At 42.1% G+C, this 22,692-nt stretch overlaps 1 protein-coding gene across 3 annotated transcripts in view; it reads right to left on the bottom strand.

Moving 5' to 3' along the window:
- The window catches only part of GRM8 (glutamate metabotropic receptor 8), a 561,423-nt gene that overhangs the window by 184,642 nt on the left and 354,089 nt on the right, over positions 1 to 22,692 (bottom strand). For all 3 annotated transcript variants that reach the window (XM_053405016.1, XM_053405019.1, XM_053405018.1), the window contains exon 7: positions 3,378 to 3,578. In XM_053405016.1, the coding sequence (XP_053260991.1) occupies positions 3,378 to 3,578 (201 nt within the window). The remainder of the gene's footprint in view (positions 1 to 3,377; positions 3,579 to 22,692) is intronic.

The raw sequence follows: 22,692 nt of genomic DNA, 5'->3' as shown, positions 1-22,692 counted from the left end.
ACAGAGCAACGGGAGCTCACCCCGTCGCAGGGATTTGAACCTCTGACCTTCTGATCAGCAAGCCCAAGAGGCTAGGTGGTTTAGACCACAGGGCCACTCACGTCTAACCTATCTACTGTACTTTGGGAGAGGTAAAGGCAGTGGCAAGACACTGGTGCAAGAAGTGACTGGACCCAGTGCAGAACTCTAGTCTGATAAACATCTGATATAATGAATAGTCTGATATAATGAGGTCACTCAGATAGATGCTGGTTCATTCAACTTATTTCCAATGTGGTGTGTGTGTGCGGGGGGGATATCTATCCAAAGGTGGATAATGCAGTGCCACCCTACCAACACTGATGAAGTTGCCTACCTTGATGGGTTGAGACCATGTGGCAATGAAGTCAGGACGGGCCACACAGCTGCACCAGTAGGAGCACCACTGTCAATCCAGTGCTCTCAAGCAGCCTCAAGCTTGACACGCCACACTTAGGCGAGTAGCAGTGAGAATGGTAACACGAGACAACTCTGCAGTTTTATCACACCACATACACCTAAACTGCATCTATGATCTTTTAGCAGCTCTGAGGATGCTGCTGTATGCAGCTTCTACATAGTGAGTGTAACATGTAGACCCTCCAAAATATTCAGAGGATTGCCTTTGAAGATTTGTGAAGTTTTCATAACAATGATGTTCAGAGTCTACTGAGGTTGTATAAACATGCTGTCCAAAATCTGTGAAGAAGAGCTGGTAAGTCTTATGGAAATGGGAACCTCAGAAAATTTGCCTTCCTGCCATTTTCCACCTCACCTGCTTTCCCTTCTGGCCAGTGACAACAAGGATTGTGTGCAATCAAAGAAAACAAGACCTTCCACAGCACGTCTCTGCTTCTTTCTAACAGAATCATGCTCAGGTATGCTTATACTTGTCCTTATTTATAATTTTAGAAAACATGAAACACACAGGTTTATGAACCAAATGACCAGCAAATTTTATTTATATTCTATTGTCCCCCACTCGCTACAAATCTAGGGCACCAGCAGCTAAATATATAATATCACAACAGCCTAGGTCCACATTTTACATCGTTCTATGGAGTTCCTATCAGTCACAAGTTTTATCATTCCAATAAAGCACTCTGAAATGTTACAGAAACCGAAGACTCTCAGTTTTCCATATGTGACTGGATCAGTCACTGAAACACCTCTTCATGGAAAAACCAACTGATTCTGTTTTCAATATGCCTTGCTTTCTCTTGGACTGCTAGATGTCTCAGAACCAAACAAAATAGCATAAACTGCTGGATTATTATTGAGAAAATGACAAATAATCACTCTATACCCTCATCCCGTGACAAGTACTGATGTGTTACCCCCATTAAGGTTGCACTGAGTGAAATGATTTTCCATGTTCAAATTGTAAGTTATGGAAACACAGCTAAACAAAATCCAATGTCATATCAATTATATCGGTTCACTGTGCTACAGAGAGTATGATCGCTCTGCTGCCATGAAAGTGTCACAGAATATTACATGGATGAAGCCGTTGGGGGAATAAAATTTTCCTTACGACACAAGCACAAGTAAACAGGAGACATTAAAGCAAGGCATCATATGTTTGATTATTCAAAGATCAGACATTATCCCTTAAAAGCAGAGGGTGGATGCTTCTCCAGTTATCAACCTTTTGCATTTGTTCCTTCATGCACTAAGGCTATATCTACAACAATTTTTCAAAGTTCACAGGTTAAACAAGAAACCAACCTTAAACAGTGACTATCCAAGCAAAGGGTCTTCATTTCAAAATAATAAAGGAGATAGCTATTATGGTCCCTTCCTTGTGAAGGTTTGAGAGTTGAGCATCGTTCCCAAGGAAGATATTCCAAAGCATTGGGAAAGAATATGTTAGCAAGAGGGAGACAGATTACTTTTTCTAACACATGAGGTCTCAAAGCCTGAGCTTTTGTTTGCTTCACACTCACAGCTTTTCAACCCTGTTTTGTTTATCACTTGAAGCCTGGGGTTCCACATATGGAAATTCCCAAAGAAAGAAAGAAACAGAACGAGCGTTTATTAGGAGAGGAAACATTGCCTAGCACAGCAAACGTGCCTATCAACCCATCTATGCCTTTATTTATTTATTTCCCCTTTCTGGTGCATTACCTGAAGCAAAAGCAGTTTCCACTTGGAAGCTAAATTGAAAATGACCTTGCACTTTTTTTCTTTTTTCTTTTTTTACAAAAAGAGAAGGCAGCTGGCAGCTGAGGTCACTGGAGTATAGTGTGATCGACAGTGCAAGTCTTCCTGTAGTTTGCAAGCATGTCTGGCAAAAGGAATTACACTGTAAAGAACCTTCTGTCATTTGCTTTGAAAGCAACATTAAAAAAAAAATCTAATCTAGCACAACTCTGGTTTTGCAGGAGGGAATGGAAGCTTTTAGGAAATGTCTTTCACCCTCCTGTTCTTTTCCTCAAACTAATACACATTAAGCAATACGAACCATCTTTTCCTAACAGGTAGCTCCCAGCTGCAAAATATTGTTTTTCCACATACAGTGGTACCTCTGGATATGAAGGGATCCCCGTTCGCATCCAGAAGCAAACGTAACTAGCAACGGCACGTCTGCGCACGTGCACGAGCACGTCACTTCTCGCCGCTTCTGCGCATGCGTGTGATGCCATTTTGACTATCTGCACATGCATGAGCGGCAAAACCCGGAAGTAACGTGCTCCGTTACTTCCGGGTTGCCGCGGAGCGCAACTCGAACGTGCTCAACATGAAGCATATTCAACCCGAGTTATGACTGTACCTCTATTTTATTTTATTTTGGGGGGAAACCTAAACACACAACCAAAACCAATAGAAAAACCTGATACTCATCAAGATGTGGCCAAATTGCTGAGGTCAAACACAATGGAGTTTTAAAAAGAAAAGTGATTTTTCCATTAGCCATCTTTAAAAGATGAAGCCAGTTTCAAATGCTGTTCTACTGCAGGGAAATCATTAAGCTAGTTTAATGGCAATTAAAGAGAAAGAAAGAAAGAGAGTTTGCTATCGTTCTTTTCCTTAATGAGCATGCTAACTATCACAGCCATAGGAGGTTAGCCAATAAGCTGGAGCTGCTTCTAGAACAGTCATTTTCCACTCCACTGTTGTGATTGACAGGGACTTATTTTTAACTTCTATATTTCACAGGCAAAGCTTAGGTGGGAAAAAAATAAAATCAACGTTTCAAAGTAGGTGGGAAAACATACTGTGTGTGTGTGTGTGTGTGTGTGTGTGTGTTTTAAGGGAAAGAGTGACTTCTGTGTTTGAAAGTGTCCTATATAGAGATGAAAACACATCTTGTCACTTCTGAAGTATATTTAGAGAAGTTAAAAATAGTGCAAACGTACCATTGAAGTTCACCGCCCGGATGTAACTAAGCAGCTCTTTGCCATCGACGGTGCTCATGCGTGGACACAGGCCAATATATCCAGGACAAATATCTTTATGCATGTTGTGCAGTGCATACGCCATAGAGTACACAGCATCAATGACAAACTGGACCTTTCCTTCTTGTTCGTAGGAAGAGTCCCTTGCAATTCGTTCCAATCCTGCAGGGGAGAAAGGAAGCAAACAAACCAGATGATTAATGTGCTTTATTCTATAGCTTCTGCAAAGTTACTTAAAGGTAAAAGTAAAGGGACCCCTGACCATTAGGTCCAGTCGTGGCTGACTCTGGGGTTGCGGCGCTCATCTCGCTTTATTGGCCGAGGGAGCCGGTGTACAGCTTCCGGGTCATGTGGCAATCATGACTAAGCTGCTTCTGGGGAACCAGAGCAGCGCAGGTCAATGCCATTTACCTTCCCGCCAGAGCGGTACCTATTTATCTACCTGCCCTGGTGTGCGAAATCCTCCAGTCCTTGCTGGGCAGCAGCAGCAGTCCTTATGAGGGCTGTCAGGCTCCGCCCTGGGCCAGGTAGAGAGTGGCAGGAACAGGGCCCTCAGGCAATCGTTATAGGCATTGTTATTAGTACTAAGAATATTTATACAAGAAGCTCTCAAGAGATTTGGACAATGTAGCCAGATTCAAAAACATTTGCATGGGTAAGCAGAAATAAGATGGGTTTGCCTCATTTTTGGACTTGCCTCCTCTTGCCAGACAAGCACGACCACAGAGATTTCTGGAACGAGCGGACCTTATTTGGTCTATGGTACAGTCAAGTCTTCCATAGATGGCAGTTGCTAAGCAACAGCCTCTCACAATGGACCTCTGCATCAAGAGAGTGGGGCAGATCATCTGGATCCAGCTCACACCATGATGGAAGCAGGTTTTTGGGGCGTTTTTGGGTTTTTTTTACAAACTTGATTGCAAACTTTAAAACTATTGCCAAACGTAAGTTTTTGTCTTCTAAGACTAGATACACACTGCCAGCCAAAACAAGGCCTACTTTTTTTTTTTTTTTACCCACAAAAATAAACTACACAAGACAGAAATATGACCCTCTCCAGTTATTGTACACTGAGCCACCCTTATAAACTCATTCTGGGATGGTAAATAATGAGAACATTTCAAGGAAGGGTGCCTAGCTACATAGACTGTTTCCAAAGCCTCTGTTTTCAGCTTAGTGACTCTCACTGAACAGCTGGCTAAAGTTATTTATAGGATATTTTTACAGCATTCTGTCAGTCTGTTTTAAATGAAATGGAGAGAATACCTTTATCCCCCCCCCACACACATCTATTGTCTGATAAACATAACATGCTGGAAGGAAACTGTATTTCGTGCCAAGAGGTGCCACCATCTTTCACTGTGTTTAAGGCTGCCTTATGCTTCACTATTTTTAAACAGCAGCAGCAAAAGCATGGCAGACAGAAAACCGAGGTCAACACATAACTATTTAGGTTTTTAGGGAGAATGTGAAGTTGCCAACATTCAGATTCAGCTGTCTTGGCACAGCATAAATTTTGTTTTTTGTTATTGTTATTGTTTGTTTTTTGTTATTGAGAAACCCTTGCATTATTATTTTTTAAGCAAACCCATTTGTGGGTTGTGGGTTGCATTCAATTAAATCTTTTCAGAGTTGACTCACTAAAAGTTAACCACATACATTATGGTCTTCTTGTGAACCGCCCTCACACCTCCGGGTATAGGGCGGTGTATAAGTTGAATTAATAATAATAATAATAATAATAATAATAATAATAATAATAAATGTTCACTTCAATAGTTCTACTCTGAGTGGAAGCCAACTGCCCAAGGAAAAAGCCAACACATCACATATTACTTAACACAAAAAGTCACAATATATCTAATTCTTAAATCACTTATATTCTGGGTGTTGTTGTTTTTTCATCCCAGTGCACTATTAAATGGATTGCATACAAAATCTGTCCTTAATTTATTTTGCTTCATATGTGCAAACATTTAGTAAATTTGCTCATTTTAGGTGTTATCCATAATCTGCCTAATCACAGCTATTCAAAAGGAAGTTCCCCCCTTTTCAGCCACTACGAAAAAGCCCCTTTCAGAAAATCCACTCTTATTTTAAGTGCACAGATGTAGCTCCTTCATTCCTCTCGCTGGTCACAGCCCATTTACTTTTCAGCCATGGGCTTGCTGCTAATGAGATAAGAAAAACTGACACCAGATGATCTCCAGGTAAATGCATACTAATCATGCCATAACAAATCTGTTATTGTTATCAATTATTATCAGAATTAGTAAGAGAACAACTGTGGGCTCTCTTGTCTTCAAAGATGGAGTCCTGTTGAAAGTTCTTTCTGTTTCAACAATGAAATCAATGGAAGAGTCACTTCTGGGTTTGCAGCGTTTGGGAACCAAAACATTCAGGAACTAAGCTGTTTGAACTAAGCTGTTCAAAAACCAAGGTACAACTGAAAATGGACTGTATTCGGATTCTTTTCATGAGAAATTAGACAGCAGTGAGAAACAACTACACTGGTACCTTGGTTCTCAAACGTCTTGGTTCTCAAATGCTTTGGTTCTCAAATGCCAAAAACCTGGAAGTAAGTGTTCCAGTTTTCGAACGTTTTTCGGAAGCTGAATGTCTAATGTGGCTGCTGACTATTGTTTCTGGGGCACCTGCACCAATCAGAAGTTGCGTCTTGGTTTTCGAACATTTTGGAAGTCAAACGGACTTCCAGAACAGATTACGTTGGGCGCTTTTGTTCTTGCTATTTATTTTGCATTTTTGTTTTTGAGGCTTTTTCAGTTAATTTGTTTTTGTGACTTTTTGGAACCCAGTTCAGCTACTGATTGATTGTTTGACTGTGTGACTGCAGAAATGGATAAAAGCCCCCCATCCAAACAATGACTAACATCAGTGCAGGTAAGGGGGAAAAATTAATTTCATTTTTTATCATCTACAATACTGTCTTATTTATTTTATAGTACAGTACATTGATTATTGCTTTCATTTTATGGATAAATGGCCTCGTTAGACAATTCATGTTAAATTGCTGTTTTAGGGGTTGCTTTTAAAAGTCTGGAACAGATTTATCGGTGATGCACTACTTTCTATGGGAAAGCGTGCCTTGGTTTTGGAACGCTTTGTTTTTGGAAGGGACTTCTGGAATGTATTAAGTTTAAGAAAGCCTCTCCTCCTTACAGAGAGGAGCAGTTGTGAGCAGGAGCCCTTTCCCGTGTTGGCAGGGGGCGTTCCAGCCCCTGCCCAGCTGACCTGGCTGCTGCGCCACGCCCCCAGGTAGCCAACCAACCAGGTGGAGGCTTGGGGGCGGGGTTTTGCTGCTCAAACGTGGCCGCGGCAGCACTTCCCTTTCATTCCGCTGCTGGTTTTCGTCGGATCACCCACCCACCCTCCCTTTAGTTCACTGCTTGGTTCTTGACATTGCTATGGACCTGTGGTTGGTTGCCTTGGTTATCCAAGGGGCCTGGTAGGAATTTTCATCCAACTGGCAAATTGGCACCGGCCACTTGGTTTTTTCGCCTACCTCGTAGCAAATCGTCACAACTTTTAGGTATTGGCGGTTTGGCATTGGAATATGTTTGTGTATTGGAGGGCAGGGTGTGGCCATCACCTACCCCTCCACTTTATGGGTATTCCGGTAAAGGAATCCGGCGGTCGTGGATCCTGTCCGACGCCCTTGCTGGTGGCCAGGGCCATGGCACGACCCCCGGTGACATCAGGGGGAGCTTTCAGTTGTATTTGCATCAACAGGCTCCTCCCACTGGTGGTTAACCCTTGTTAGACTCACCCCTCCCTGAGGGGGTGGAGTAACGCTCTGTAGTTTTATCCAATGCCTAAGCCAATACCTCTCACATGCTGTAATCAATAAAGTTGTGGCCTTTTTTAGCCCATTAACCTAATATACTGTGTCCATGTGTCTTTCTTATCCCCAAGCAGGTGGCGGGTCCTTGAATCACAACCAAGGTACCACTGTAATTGATTGATCGTATTTATTCTCCACCTTTTACTCCAAGGAACTCAAGGTGGAATATCTGGTCCCCCCCCCCGCTAATTTAATCCCCGCAGCAATCCTGAGAGGCAGTGACAGATAGCTTTATGGACAAGTGGGAATTTTGACCTTGATCTCCCAAGTCCTAGTTCAACACTCTAACCATTACACCCCCACTGGTTCTAAATAAACACCAGAATGTGTTTCCTATATCAGGCAAGCCTATATTTTTATTGTGTTAAACAATTTTTTTAAAAAACTGTTTTTTCTTGAAAATTAATATCCAATATGCTCTTCCACCCAAAAGGAAAACATGTTTGTTCTTTAGCACTACTAAAAATATATGAGGTGTAAATGTTTCCTCTCTGACACATGCATATTGAGCACTTCCCTTCTTAGTCATAAACACATAATCTTGTAAACCTCACAGCTTCAAAACATCAGTAATATAAAATAATTGCAGAACCGTATCCCAATGTCATTAGCGGAAATGTCAAAAACATATTCAATTCATCTGCAGGAATGGCGTGGGGGCAGTGCTTTTTTCTGGGAGGGGGGTGCAGGGGTACGCATATCCCTAACCATTTTGTGAATCTTTGTACTTTTGTCCATTTACTGTATTTATTTTTCCCAATTTGAACCATAAAAAGGTGATTTTCTTGAATCAAAATGAGAGTACCCCTAAACATTTTTTTAGAAAGGAAAGCACAGGCAGGGGGGGAGAAAGAGAGAGGAAATGGGGGGAAAGGTATTCTTATGTTGAATTTACAGTTATTTCAATATCAAAACTCGTAACATAATGCAACAAGAACTTATACAAAAATATTAGTCACCCCAAACATGATGTAAATTCAGTCATTCCAGAAGGGGGAAATGGGTATTGTGCAGAAGGCACAACATAGACACAGAGTTGTATTTGTACACAATAGAGGTGAAGGCTGGCATGTATTAGCAGAGAATAATAATAATATAATAATTTATTATTTATACCCCGCCCATCTGGCTGGGTTTCCCCAGGCACTCTGGGTGGCTTCCAACTGAAGAAGAGTCTGGATTTGATATCCCGCTTTATCCACTACCCCAAGGAGTCTCAAAGCGGCCAACAATCTCCTTTCCCTTCCTGCCCCACAACAAACACTCTGTGAGGTGAGTGAGGATGAGAGACTTCAGAGAAGTGTGACTGACCCAAGGTCACCCAGCAGCTGCATGTGGAGGAGCGGGGAAGCGAACCCGGTTCACCAGATTACTAGTCCACCGCTCTTAACCACTACACCACACTGGCTCTAGTCATAGAAGGGACAGGACTAAGAGGGATGGTTGGGACAGTTGCAATTGACTCATGTCTGATTGGGTTCTGAAACTGACTCACAGCTGATTTAACCCTTGCTTGGTGCCTAATAAGGCACCTTTTTGGACTAATTACTCAGGGTCCCAAACCCACCAGTGTATTTGTTAATTGCATGCTGGTTAATTGGTGCGGGTTTGGCCACATAAGAATCTGCATTAACAAATTAGGAGAAAACGGCACTAAAATGCTAGTAAATTCACAGGAGGTTTTTTTATATAAAAAAAAGAAACTGATTTGGAAATGTGGAGAACAGAATTTAAGACTAGAAAAAGGAGACATTAATTGATCATCTAGATAGGCAGTTATTAAACACAGAAATTTAACCAGTGAACAGATATGGCCTGATATTTATCACTGAGAGGTGATATGATAGCCATCCTCAAGTACCTAAGGGGCTGTCAGATGGGGCGGACTTGTTTTTTGCTGTTCTGGAGGGTAAGCCCTGAACTAATGGCTTCAAGTTACAAGAAAGGGATAAAAATATGAAAACAAGAGGCTTGAGATTTGCCCATCCCTAAGCAGTCCCTAACCAGATGCCAATAAGAGGTTGTGCGGGTAACTATCCCCCGACGAGTGCTGTGCTTAAAAATATCCTGCTGTGTTCTTGTGTCGTACTAGTTATTACCACAACACTAAAGTAAAGGACTCCTGGATGGTTAAGTCCACTCAAAGGCAACTACAGTGGTACCTCGGGTTACAGACACTTCAGGTTACAGACGCTTCAGGTTACAGACTCCCCTAACCCAGAAATAGTACCTCGGGTTAAGAACTTTGCTTCAGGATGAGAACAGAAATTGTGCTCCGGCGGCGCAACGGCAGCAGGAGGCCCCATTAGCTAAAGTAGTACCTGAGGTTAAGGACAGTTTCAGGTTAAGAATGGACCTCCAGAATGAATTAAGTTCGTAACCCGAGGTACCACTGTATGTGGTTGCAGCACTCACCTCGCTTTCAGGCCGAGGGAGCCGCCGTTTGTCCACAGACAGCTTTCTGGGTCATGTGGCCAGCATGACTAAATTGCTTCTGGTGCAACCGAACACCCTGACGGAAGGCAGAGTGCACGGAAACGCCATTTACCTTCCCACCACAGTGGTACCTATTTATCTGCTTGCACTGGCGTGCTTTCAAACTGCTAGGTTGGCAGGAGCTAGGACCGAACAAAGGGAGCTCACTCTGTTGCAAGGATAAGCCCAAGAGGCTCAGTGGTTTAGATCACAGTGCCACCCGCGTCCCAACACGCCTACCACCCAGATACTTAATATACCCCTCCCTGAGTTGTGAAAAGTCTGGTGCAGGTAGACGAGGGAGAGCTCAAGGTGAATGTGGGAGACCTTCCCAAAATCCCTACTCAATCCCCTTCAAGGGGGCATCACCCATTCAAGCCCATACAGTGGGACGCACAGATGGCACATAGGAAGTGGAGAGGGGCTACAGTGTGGCCTGCTTTATATAAGGCACACCAGGAATGTGCCCGTAATTGTTCAAGCATTCCACTAGTGTTGGCATGTCGGCGTACCCAATCCATGCCCCCTTGGTCTCCCTCACACACATCCTTTTAAGCGGGTCATTGTGCATTGCTTCTCCAGTATATTTCTGTAGGAGCTGTGAAGTTTTGTCTCCTTTTGAAAAAGCAGATAATTCTCCCCATTAAGTTATCCTTTATATTCTGCCTTAAGATTCCGTAGTCTTAGCATGGGCAGCAACATGTGACCAAAAAATGCATCTCTGTATCCAATTGGTTCATAGTCTAAATACTCATGATATTTTAGGGTGCTTGTGTGTGAATAAGTCAGTTGTTTGATTCATCTAATCAAGAAACTGACTTATTACCTAACAACACCCCTCAAGATATAGTTCTATTGATCAATTAATTTTCTTTTTTGGATGCCACCTTTCCATAGTTAAAACCATGCTCAAGGTGGCTTGCAACATGAAAAAAATGTGCATAATTACAAACATGACAAAAGTAGTCATAAACAATAAATTAAACGCATCAAAAAGTACACAGCCAAATTGAACATTTTCCACATAAATCTAAACAGATAAAAAAATAAAGATACAACAAATTATTATCAACAACAGCAACAAACCCTCTACCGACAAAACCCCCCAAACAACGCCCTAGTCCAAGAGTTTGTTCCTCTGGTCTGGCCCCCCTGCACTCTAGATTTGCTTGTTTCTTCAGAACTGTTCCGTTTCCATTTGCAATTAAACCTTCTACATTTCAGATTATATTCAAAAACAGAGTTCCATGTAGGCATCTTCACGGCTGTGTCATTTTGTATAATCTAAATGTATTGCAAGTAGGCAGGTGCATAGCTTTTCTCTCTTACGAGATCCAATTAAGGGGAAATATGTAGTCCAGTTTTCTCAGAGTTTTTCTGGTTCATACCAATACTCATTATTCAGAGGTCTACTTTATTGCCAGTGCACACGAGAGTTAGATAGATAACTTTTTATTTGCAACATAATCTTTCATTTTCATCCCTTGCAAACATGTCGCTCATAAATCACATTGCCACATAAATTAGAAACAAGTTTATTATTTTATTAGCCCTATATGTCTCTTCCTAATTAAGTACTGAGGGAATGAAATTACAGTTTTCTGCATACTCTCTCTACCTCCCTCTCTCTAAGCTGCTTCAGGATTCCAGCTTTCCTGAAGTACCACAGTTATAGCAAAGACCATCTTTGCTCTCCATCAATATATACAAACAAAAAGGGACAAGGTTGCTAAGAATGTTCCCAATCTAATTGTTTCAAGATCTAAAACAGTAATTTACCCAGGTGACAGTGACTCATCAACTTAATTGGCTGTAAAATTTAATTATAGCTGTACTTCCCAAAGTAAATGTTAATGTATAGCTGCAAAATGATGCATATCGTGAATGCCATAAATATAAGTCAACCACCCACCAAAAAATATCACACCTTTGGTATTCTCTGTTATGAAATATGCTTGCACCGGTCACTGGAAATGGAATCATGACATTTTCACAGTGTGGATTTAAGCTATATAAAATGCCTATGTTGAAATACCAACGTTTCTCTCATCAATACAACACTACGATGGGGAAAGCTGTATCTGGTGAAAATTTACTCTTCCGCTGTTCTTTCAGCTACAGTTGCTTCTCTTTCTCAGGGTCTGGGTTCCAGGATCTGGAAAAAACTCAAGTTCTTGTGTTCTCCACTATGAAGCTGTAAAGAAGGGGCAGCAATTCCACAAAGTAGTTCAAACGAGCTAGCCAACCATGATGTGTAGAAAGAAGAGCAAAGTAAACCAGAATCAAGCTAGGTTTCAGTATACCTGATGGAGCGTCTCCACCCCCATCATTCAGCCCGGACACTGAGGTCCAGCTCCGAGGGCCTTCTGGCAGTTCCCTCACTGTGAGAAGTGAGGTTACAGGGAACCAGGCAGAGGGCCTTCTTGGTAGTGGAACCCGCCCTGTGGAACGCCCTCCCATCACATGTCAAGGCAATAAACAACTATCTGACTTTCAGAAGACATCTGAAGGCAGCCCTGTTTAGAGAAGTTTATAATGTTTGGTGTTTTGTTGTGTTTGGGGTATTCTGTTGGAAGCTGCCCAGAGTGGCTCGGGAGGCCAGCCAGGTGGGCGGGGTATAAGTAAGATATTTTTATTATTTATTACTACTACTACTACCCCAGGTGAGCTCTCTCACACCCCTGCTGCCACCCCAGCAGAACAACCTGAACAGACAGTTTGGGGGGTTTCTGGGTTGACTGCCATAATAAGTTCACCAGGCTCTGAAAAATACAGTCACACCCTCCCCGCCCCGCAACACATAGACTACTCCCTGCCTTGCTTTAGTTTTCATTTTTAATACATGAGCACTGGGCATGAGAGATGCTAGAAGCCTGTGTGAATGGGAATAGCTCCAGCCTGAGTGCATAGCAAATGAATTTTGACCATACTGCCCAGGGCTCTCTTGTCTCCCAAGGAAGAAACCAGGCATTTTACTCACTCCCAGTCCCTCACTACACTTTGGATAAACAACAGTGGTGAGGAAGGGAAGAAGTGAAAAGGAGAGGTTGGGCAATGTTTTCCCTGAACAAGCCCAACTGATAGGTCTTGTGGCAGTGGCACTGACAGCAGAAGGCCTAACATGCCAGGCCAGACACTTTAAACACAATGGAGGTGTTGGCAAATTGGGCTGACTGAGTATGACGGGGATGCTGGTAACAGGGACCAAATGCTTGCTGCGAGTCTAACCATTCATCTTCCTGAACACACTTTTTCAAGGGTGAGGGACCCTTTTTCAGACCACTTCTTTCCACCTCTTTGCATATCTGCCACACAAGCCTTGTGGGTTTAGGGTTCTCGCAGAGCACAGCACAGTCTACTGTGCCACTATGAAAGTTGGCACAACACACTAAAACATGCCCTTTCCAGGGCATATATCAGAGGAAGTGCTGAGTGAGCAAGTAAATTCGCTGTTGCCGGTTCGCTCATTGAAAACCTCTGGAGAGTTCCTGAATAATCCCTGAATGCTGCTTGAAAATCACTACATCACAAGACTTGATACTGGCAATAAAGAAGTTTCTGGCTAGATTGGCTGAGCAGCCATAATAAGTGACGGAAGGCAGGGCAGAAATAAGTCTCCACCAGCTGCTATTGACTGAGCTCCTTTGTTGTTTTATTTGAAGTGTGATGCACAATAGCCCTGTATTCACTTTCACTTCATGTGCATGGATTGGGACTGGAGCTTACATGGCGGGCTTCCCGCTCACACTCCTGCCATTTAGCAGAAGATGAGAAGTGGACCATGTAGGGTCTGTTATTGTGACTGAGAAGTTGGATCCTCCTAACAGAGGCTCCATATTGTGCTCGGCCCCTGAAACCCTTCCCTAATTGGCTTGTGGGCAGGGCTTGCCCCGGTCTAAGCCGGTGGTACCACAGTTATGCCACTGGCCTTTAGCCAATCGGCATCATGGCAAAGGTTGGGGGTTGGGGTATTTATTTGGCAGCATGACGTAGGGACCTCCTTTTGCTTCGCGCTGCCGAGCACCCGCCCACCCACCTGTTAATTAGGTCATGTTTGGCCTTGCTTTGGGCTTCGCTTGGTCGCCTGTTTTGGAACGGGGGCCGGGTAGGAATTTTTCCCAATGTGACAGATTGGCTGTGGGCACTTGGTTTTTGCCTACCTCTTAGCAATCGTCACAACTTTGTAAGGTTTGGCGATTAGGAATTGGTTTAGGGGAATGTGGGGAGGGGAGGTGCGGCCATCACCTGCCCCTCCAATGAATAGGGCATTCCATTAAAGGAATCTGGGGGTCTGGATCTTGTCTAAAGCCCGGAGAGGGGCTAGGGCCATGCCAGGACCCCTGGGAACCCCAGGGGTGAGCACCAGTCAATATACACTGACGGAGATCCCCCTGCTGGTTGTTTACCCTTCCAGGCTTCCTGCAGGGTGGGGCAGGAGCCAGATATAGTTTTGATACTAATCCCTAAGTCAATACCAGTCACATTTGTGTATTCAATAAAGTTGTGGCCAAAATTTGCCCATTAACACTTATTGGAAAATAAAACCCCAAGGTGGTTGTCACCAATGGAAGCGAAGGCTCAGAAAAAGCTCAATATGGAGGCCAAATGGCCAAAATATTGGGAAATATTGGAACAAGAAGGAGAGAAATTGAAATTGCAGACTTTTGAGAAATTAAAAGATAAAGTGTGAGACTGGCTTCATTATTATCAAATAAGAGAGGCCTATAATTTGGACAAAAAAATTGGCTTCCAGGTGGAAAAATCAAAATTGGAAACAGAACTGTTAGATCCCAAAACTAAGATACTTTCAAGAATGTATAACTTGCTGTTAAAATGGAACATGCAGGAGGAAACGGTTAAATCTGCTATGATTAAATGGGCACAAGATATTGGTCATAACATTATGTTTGCTGACAGGGAACAGTTGTGGACCACCGGTATGAAATTTACGGCATGCAATGCCTTAAGAGAGAATATTATGAAAATGATATACAGGTGGTACATGACACCAGTCAAGCTTGCAAAAATATATCATTTGCCCGATAACAAATGTTGGAAATGTAAAGAAAATGAAGGTACATTATTTCACCTTTGGTGGACGTGCCCAAAGATTAAGGCTTTCTGGGAGATGATCTATAATGAAATGAAAAAGGTATTTAAATATACCTTTCTGAAGAAACCAGAGGCCTTTCTCCTGGTTCATAGTCGGCCAATTGGTGCTAAAGAAGGATAGAACTTTCTTCATGTATGCTACAACAGCAGCAAGAATACTTATTGCAAAGTACTGGAAGACACAAGATTTACCCACCCTGGAAGAGTGGCAGATGAAGGTGATGGACTATATGGAATTGGCGGAAATGACTGGCAGAATCCGAGACCTGGGAGAAGAGTTGGTGGAAGAAGATTGGAAGAAATTTAAAGACTATTTGCAGAAACACTGTAAAATTAATGAATGTTAAAATGATGTTGGATTGAAAATAAGTGGCATTAGCAAAAAAGTTAATAAGATTATGCAAAAATGAATTGATAATGGATGAAAATATAGAGTTATAATATGTTAAGATATAGAGTTAAGATAAATGAAAGAGGGTAAGGATTTGCTGATTTGATTATGTAAATGGGAATACAAAAAGGGGAGGTGTGAGGAGGTCAAGGAAACAAGCTAATGAGTTTAAAGTTACAAAAAATGGATTTGTTTTTATTTATTTTTAAAGATATTTATTAAAGTTTCCAGTTTTTTATACAAACAAAAAACAAACAAAGAGATTAAAAAAAACACATATAGTTCATAAAACATACTTTTCAAAAACAAATTTCTCTGACCTCCTCATACCTCCCCTTCTTGTATTCCAATTCAGATTATTTGTTCAGCAAATCCTTAACTTAAAGCATTACAGCTTATAATATCACCTTGTTTTCTATCCAAACCCTTCTTTTCATCCATGTTCCTTTATATCATTACAGCTAGAAACCACTCAATTTCAATCCAACATCATTCAGCATTCCTTAATTTTACAATATTTCTGTAAGTACCGGGTAGTCCTTAAATTTTTTCCAATCTTCTTCTGCCGACTCTTCTCCCTGGTCACGGATTTGTTTTTAATTCTTTTTTATCTATTTGCTTTTTGTATTTTGTATTTTTATTTTTATTTTTTATGTATTTTTGTATGTTTTCTTTTTTATCTTTTTCCTTTCATATTTTTTTTTTGTATTCTGTAAACTTATGTTTTTGTAAAATCTCAATAAATATTTTATTTAAAAAACCAAAAAAAACCAAAAATCTGTCCATTAGCCAACCAACATATTCTACTGGGAAATGCTGACTGGGTGAAGGAATGAGGATGTGGAGTTTTGCTAAACTGGGAGATATCAAAACTGTTTTCTCTCTGTACTACTGAAAGTTGGGCTAATCTCCTGTCAATTTTCATTAATTTCCATTAAAGTATTAATACCCCCCCCAAAAAAATTGCCCATTAACATTTAAACTAAATTCTGTCTCCACTGTGTCTTTATTTCCATGAGGGATAGGTTTTGGGGCTTGGAGCACAACCTGGAGAACCCAAGGTTCCCATTGTCAGTATAAAGAGTTGCACAACATTGCCAAATCTGTGTCACCTGCTGAACATATACCTGTTCTGGAGCAGTATTAGTGGGCACAATCCTGCACCTGCCACTATATGTTGAGTCCAAATGTGATAGGAAATTGACCAACAACAGCAGGACAGACAGTAGCGCCTAAAAAGAGAGTGAGAGATTAGGGAAACATGGGAGGGAGGGAATAGTTTTGAGCCTGATTAGAAGGAGGCAAGGGTAAAATTTGTAGGGGAGATGCAAGAGTGATGGGTCCCAGCTGAAGAGGAAAGAGGATACAGTGGTACCTCGGGTTAAGTACTTAATTCGTTCCGGAGGTCCGTTCTTAACCTGAAACTGTTCTTAACCTGAAGCACCACTTTAGCTAATGGGGCCTCCTCCCGCTGCTGCGCCGCCAGAGCACGATTTCTGTTCTCATCCTGAAGCAAAGTTCTTAACCCGAGGTACTATTTCTGGGTTAGAGGAGTCTGTAACCTGAAGCGTATGTAACCTGAAGCGTATGTAACCCGAGGTACCACTGTACTGAGAAACCGAGATGGAAAGGGAAGTAGGTGTGCAAGTGAGAGAACCAGAGGTCAAGTTCACATCATCAGGAATGGCAGAGATGAAGAAGGCTGAAGTTCATATATGAATTTGAAATACCCATCCAAATATCTGACTTCCATAGAACGTTCAGAGTTATGAAGTACTTTGAACAGAAGAGTCTGGAATAAATAGACTCCTGTACCACATAACTCCTGAGTGACTATGGCTATCAGAAGTTGAACTTGCCCATAAATTGTACGCCAAGCAATAAATAGCGGCAATGACATTCGAGTTAGTCCATTATTCTGCCTATAGACAAAATACCAGGGAGGAAACTTTCCACAGACGTCTCATGAAAGAGGATACCTCTATGGGTGATTAATGTGCCTTTGCTGCCCAGGCTTTAGATACAACAAGCAGTGGCAGCCCTTAAGGGGCTTAGTCACTCTTTAGAACTGGCTACAGGAGAGGCACAGGAATGTTGTAGAAGGAGGATAAAGTGCCACTGTGATAGGAGGCTTTCACTGGTTTATATAATTTATAATTTATATAATTTCATTCCAAACATCAATCACCAGCTCAAGCTTCATTTGTGATGCAACCCATGTCTTCTGCAGCTTTCTTAAATATTTACATAATCACTTAAACTCCGCAAAATTCCGATCTTGCATTTTCCATTCTCGAGCGACAAAAGCCACTTAATCAGAATGGAGATATGAATCTCTGACTTAAGGGCTTTAGCATTTCTGATTTCTGTATCACAGGACATTTACGGTGCTAGCTCTTCATTGACTTTTCTTTAGCCTGGGGCTTAACAGAAATGGAATTTATTTGGGTGGCCTGAATCTATTTTTATCGTAACGCCGCAACTCCGTAAGGCTCTAAGTCACGGAGGGGAAACCTTTTCAGCCCGAGAACTGCATGGACTTGTTGTGGGCTGGAGGCAAAACATGGGAAGGGCTCTAACCTTTGCACACAGTTACATTGCAGCCCTGCAAAAGTTGGGAGTTTCTTCACCCAAATCCATGTCCCAGACAAACAACAGGCATTATCATCAATGCATTCCAGCCAAGCAAAAGCAACTGAGGAGGGTGTGAGCAAGAGATGGGTGTGGCCTAGGCAAGACCTAAAGGAAAGATGGAGAGGCTTGGACAGTGCTATTTTTCTAGAAAAAGAGGTTCCAGAACTCACCATGAACGCCTCCCTTGTTCTCTTACAATGGCAATGGCGCCCACCTGAGAGGTACCGGAATTGAGTTCCAGCTGGGAAAAAAGCCCTGGGCTTAGAGGACCACATTTGACCAGATGTACCTAATATTTTTAAGACAGCATCTTAAAAAGCAGAGACATCACCTTACCAACAAAGGTCCGTATAGTTAAAGCTATGGTTTTCCTAGTAGTGATGTATGGAAGTGAAAGCTGGACCATAAAGAAGGCTGATCGCCGAAGAATTGATGCTTTTGAATTATGGTGCTGGAGGAGACTCTTGAGAGTCCCATGGACTGCAAGAAGATCAAACCTCTCCATTGTGAAGGAAATCAGCCCTGAGTGCTCACTGGAAGGACAGATCCTAAAGCTGAGACTCCAATACTTTGGCCACCTCATGAGAAGAGAAGACTCCCTGGAAAAGACCCTGATGTTGGGAAAGATGGAGGGCACAAGGAGAAGGGGACGACAGAGGATGAGATGGTTGGACAGTGTTCTCGAAGCTACCAGCATGAGTTTGACCTAACTGCGGGAAGCAGTGGAGGACAGAAGTGCCTGGTGTGCTCTGGTCCATGGGGTCACAAAGAGTCGGACACGACTAAACGACTAAACTACAACAACAACAACACCTAATATTTTCAGCAGGGAATATTCTTCTGAACTATATACCTACTATAGAGAAGTTAACAACTGGACAACAAAAATGGATCTTACGTGCTATAATGGTAGCCAAGAGATTGATATTGATGAACTGGAAGAATAAAGACATGATCTTTAATCAATATAATATGGTAACACTTGCCACCTATGAATGGTCTGCTTACAGACGTAGACTCTGCCTGGATAAATACGACAATATTTGAAACGAATTTGTACAAAATGTAATATTTACATTAGGATAATAATATAAAACTTAGAAAAGAATGTATGATTAGGATATTTTTGTATATGTTCATATAATCCCCCCCCTTTACACAGTTGTGTGTTTTGTTAGTTTTTCTTCATTTTTTTCCTTTTTGTATCACTTTATTGCTTTATATTTTAAAGATTTAGAATGATATCAATAATCATTATTCAGAATATTGGGGCCACAGGGGCTTCTGCAAAACCATCTAGTTCTGAGGGGAGTGGAAAGATATATGTAAACAAACAAGTAGTCCTTTCCATTTTATCTTAACTTTTCTTATCTTAAATGATGCTTATTGTAATCTTAAACAAACTACTTTGTGGGCTCCACCTGAAAAGCAGTGTAAAAAAATATTGTAAATAAATAAGCAACGCTTGTGTTTGGAGTTGCTCACCACAGATGTGCCAATTTCTCTTTGATGCTCTAAAAAGCTTTCAAAAGGAGTGATGCAGCAACATCAGCAATTCAAGCAACATGGGAGAGACAAATACATGCCTTCTGAAAGGTAAAGGTAAAGGACTCCTGGATGGTTAAGTCCAGTCAAAGGCGACTATGGGGTTGTGGCGCTCATCTCGCTTTTCAGGCCAAGGGAGCTGGCGTTTGTCCATAGACAGCTTTCTGGGTCATGTGGCCAGCATGACCAAACTGCTTCTGGTGCAATGGGACACCGTGATGGAAACCAGAGTGCACAGAAAAGCCGTTTACCATTCCGCTTTAGTGGTACCTATTTATCTATTTGCACTGGTGTGCTTTCGAACTGCTAGGTTGGCAGGAGCTGGGAAAGAGAAATGGGAGCTTAACCTGCCATGCAGATTCGAACCACTGACCTTCCAATCAGCAAGCCCAAGAGGCTCAGTGGTTTAGACCACAGCCAGTCATGTGGCCTGCAGATGACAATAGCTGAGATGAAGTAGTTGAGATCTGAGATGTGAACATATGGGGGAAAACAGTTTAAAGGGGGACGACAGGGTTTTGACATTGGACACAATTGGATACATTGGATACAGTTCAGGGAAGGAGGTGGCCATTTTGCTGTCACAAGACAAGCATTCTCATCCATGTACAGTGGTACCTCAGGTTACATATGCTTCAGGTTACATACGCCTCAGGTTACAGACTCCGCTAATCCAGAAATAGTGCTTCAGGTTAAGAACTTTGCTTCAGGATGAGAACAGAAATTGTGCTCTGGCGGCACGGCGGCAGCGGGAGGCCCCATTAGCTAAAGTGGTGCTTCAGGTTAAGAACTGTTTCAGGTTAAGAACGGACCTCCGGAACGAATTAAGTACTTAACCTGAGGTACCACTGTACCAGAAAAAAAGAGCATGATAGGGATTAGCTCTTAAATTGTACAATGTTCATTTCCACCCTCCTCCCACCTCGGTACTTGCACATAATAAACTCTTCTGGGATGTAGGGCCAATTTTCCTCCACGCCACTATTTCTGGCCTTTAATTAATTATTTCCCTCCCTGCACCAGATTGAATGCGAAGGCTTATGGAATGTTGTTTAAGAGACATAATGTGATTATGCTAATGGGAGAAGGTACGAAGCTGTTTTTGGTTTACTGTACCAGTTGTTTGATTAATGCCTCCAATCATCATAAAGATCAGTGCATAAAATAACTATCACTTGTCGGATGGAACACACTCAAACTGCTGTATTTCAGATAATGAGCTTTATAGAATAAATTATAAGCCAACTGCAGAAATAATGAGCCAGGGCTGCAGTGAAATGCGCACAGGTGCACATCTACGCCAGTGTGCAATTTGGCCTCCAAAGCTGTGCTTTTCTCTCTTTTCTTTTTTAACAACGTCTGTTAAAAAATAAAATAAAATGTAAATGTAAATAACAAAGGCTAATGCTTAGTTAGTTATTATACCATTAAGAGGTGGGTGGGGTGGGAATATTGAAAACATTTTCATGTCTGTTTTTGCTTTGCAGGAGATTCAGAAGGGATTATGGGGAAAGGGCATCTTGTTTGTTTATCATATTTACGGGTCACTCTGCCACAATCCTTCCTGGAGCACAGATAAAACGCTTCAATAAACTGATGCTGGGAGGAAGCGATCTCACGTGGAAGCACGTCCTATCAGGTTAGATTGTGTTACATCTGAGTGAGCTTGTGGAGTCTCTAATCCATGACTTGTATCCAGATGGGCCCTTGGTGTGAGTGGAAGGTACATCTGCTCCCCCAATGGCATCTCCTAGTAGGAGCCCTTCCTGAAACGCTGGACAGCTCCTTTTCCCAGTCAATGCCAACAATACTGAGATAGCTGAAGCAATGATCTGATTCTGTATAAGGAAGCTTCCTATGATCAATGTACACTCACTTAAGTTTTTCTGGGGCAATATTTCCCCAATATTCCCAATCTTGTACCCTTCCATGTTTTACAGAACACCACCCACTACTGTCAGTGGGAGGGAGAGGCTCCATTTGGTGTGAGTGGAAAAGCTCAACTGGGGCTAGTGCAGGTTTTCTCCAACTCTTGTTGGACTACAACTCCCAACATCCCTGGCCACTGGTCCTGGTAGCAAGGGATGATGGGAGTTGTTGTAATAATAATAATAATAATAATAATAATAATAATAATATATTATTATTATTTGTACCCCGTCCATCCGGCTGGGTTTCCCCAGCCACTCTGGGCGGTTTCCAGCAAAGATACATTAAAATGTCACACATTAAAAACTTCCCTAAATAGGGCTGCCTTCAGTTGTAGTCCAACAACAGCTGGAGACCCAAGTTTAGGACAAACTGGGCTAGTGGAACATGTACTTTCTTTCTTTCTTTCTTTCTTTCTTTCTTTCTTTCTTTCTCCCCCGCTCTCTCTCTTTCTCCACACACACACATTTGTAAAGTACTAAGCAGAGCTTTAGACAAGTCTGCTCTGCATCCCCGAAGGATGCAGTTAATCACCTAAAATAATATACAGTGGTACCTCGGGTTAAGAACTTAATTCATTCTGGAGGTCTGTTCTTAACCTTAAACTGTTCTTAACCTGAAACACCACTTTAGCTAATGGGGCCTCCCACTGCTGCTGCACTGCAGCACCACAATTTCTGTTCTCATCCTGAAGCAAAGTTCTTAACCTGAGGTAATATTTCTGGGTTAGCGGAGTCTGTAACCTGAAGCGTATGTAACCTGAAACGTATGTAACCCAAGGTGCCACTGTACTACGTATATTGTGTCATATACAGTGCAAGGGCTGAAGCTTGGATTTACACATCATCATCATCATCACCATCCTCAACATCAACATTATCATATTTTATTATTTAAAGCCCACCCATCTGGCTGGATTTCCTCAGCCACTCTGGGCAGCTCCCAACAAAATATTAAAAATACAATAAAACATCAAACATTAAAAACTTCCCTAAACAGGGCTGCCTTCAGATGTCTTCTAAAAGTCAGATAGGTGTTTATTTCCTTGACATCTGATGAGAAGGCATTCCACAGGGTGGGCGCTACTACCAAGAAGGCCTTCTGCCTGGTTCCCTGTAACCTCACTTCTCGCAGCAAGGGAACCGCCAGAAGGCCCTCGGAGCTGGACCTCAATGTCCGGGCTGAACAATGGGGGTGGAGACGCTCCTTCAGCTATACTGGGCTGAGGTCAACAATCTTAATCCAGCAGTTTCTGTGGATGAGCTGCTTAACCTTCACTATTCCATGGATTGAGGATGCAGGTATTTTTTTAAGGCTACTCGTAAACT

This window comes from Podarcis raffonei, chromosome 10, assembly GCF_027172205.1.
Source record: "Podarcis raffonei isolate rPodRaf1 chromosome 10, rPodRaf1.pri, whole genome shotgun sequence".
NCBI classification, from domain to species: Eukaryota; Metazoa; Chordata; class Lepidosauria; order Squamata; family Lacertidae; genus Podarcis; species Podarcis raffonei.
Note: the sequence above shows the minus strand (reverse complement) of the source record. Positions and strands in the feature narration are given on the sequence as shown.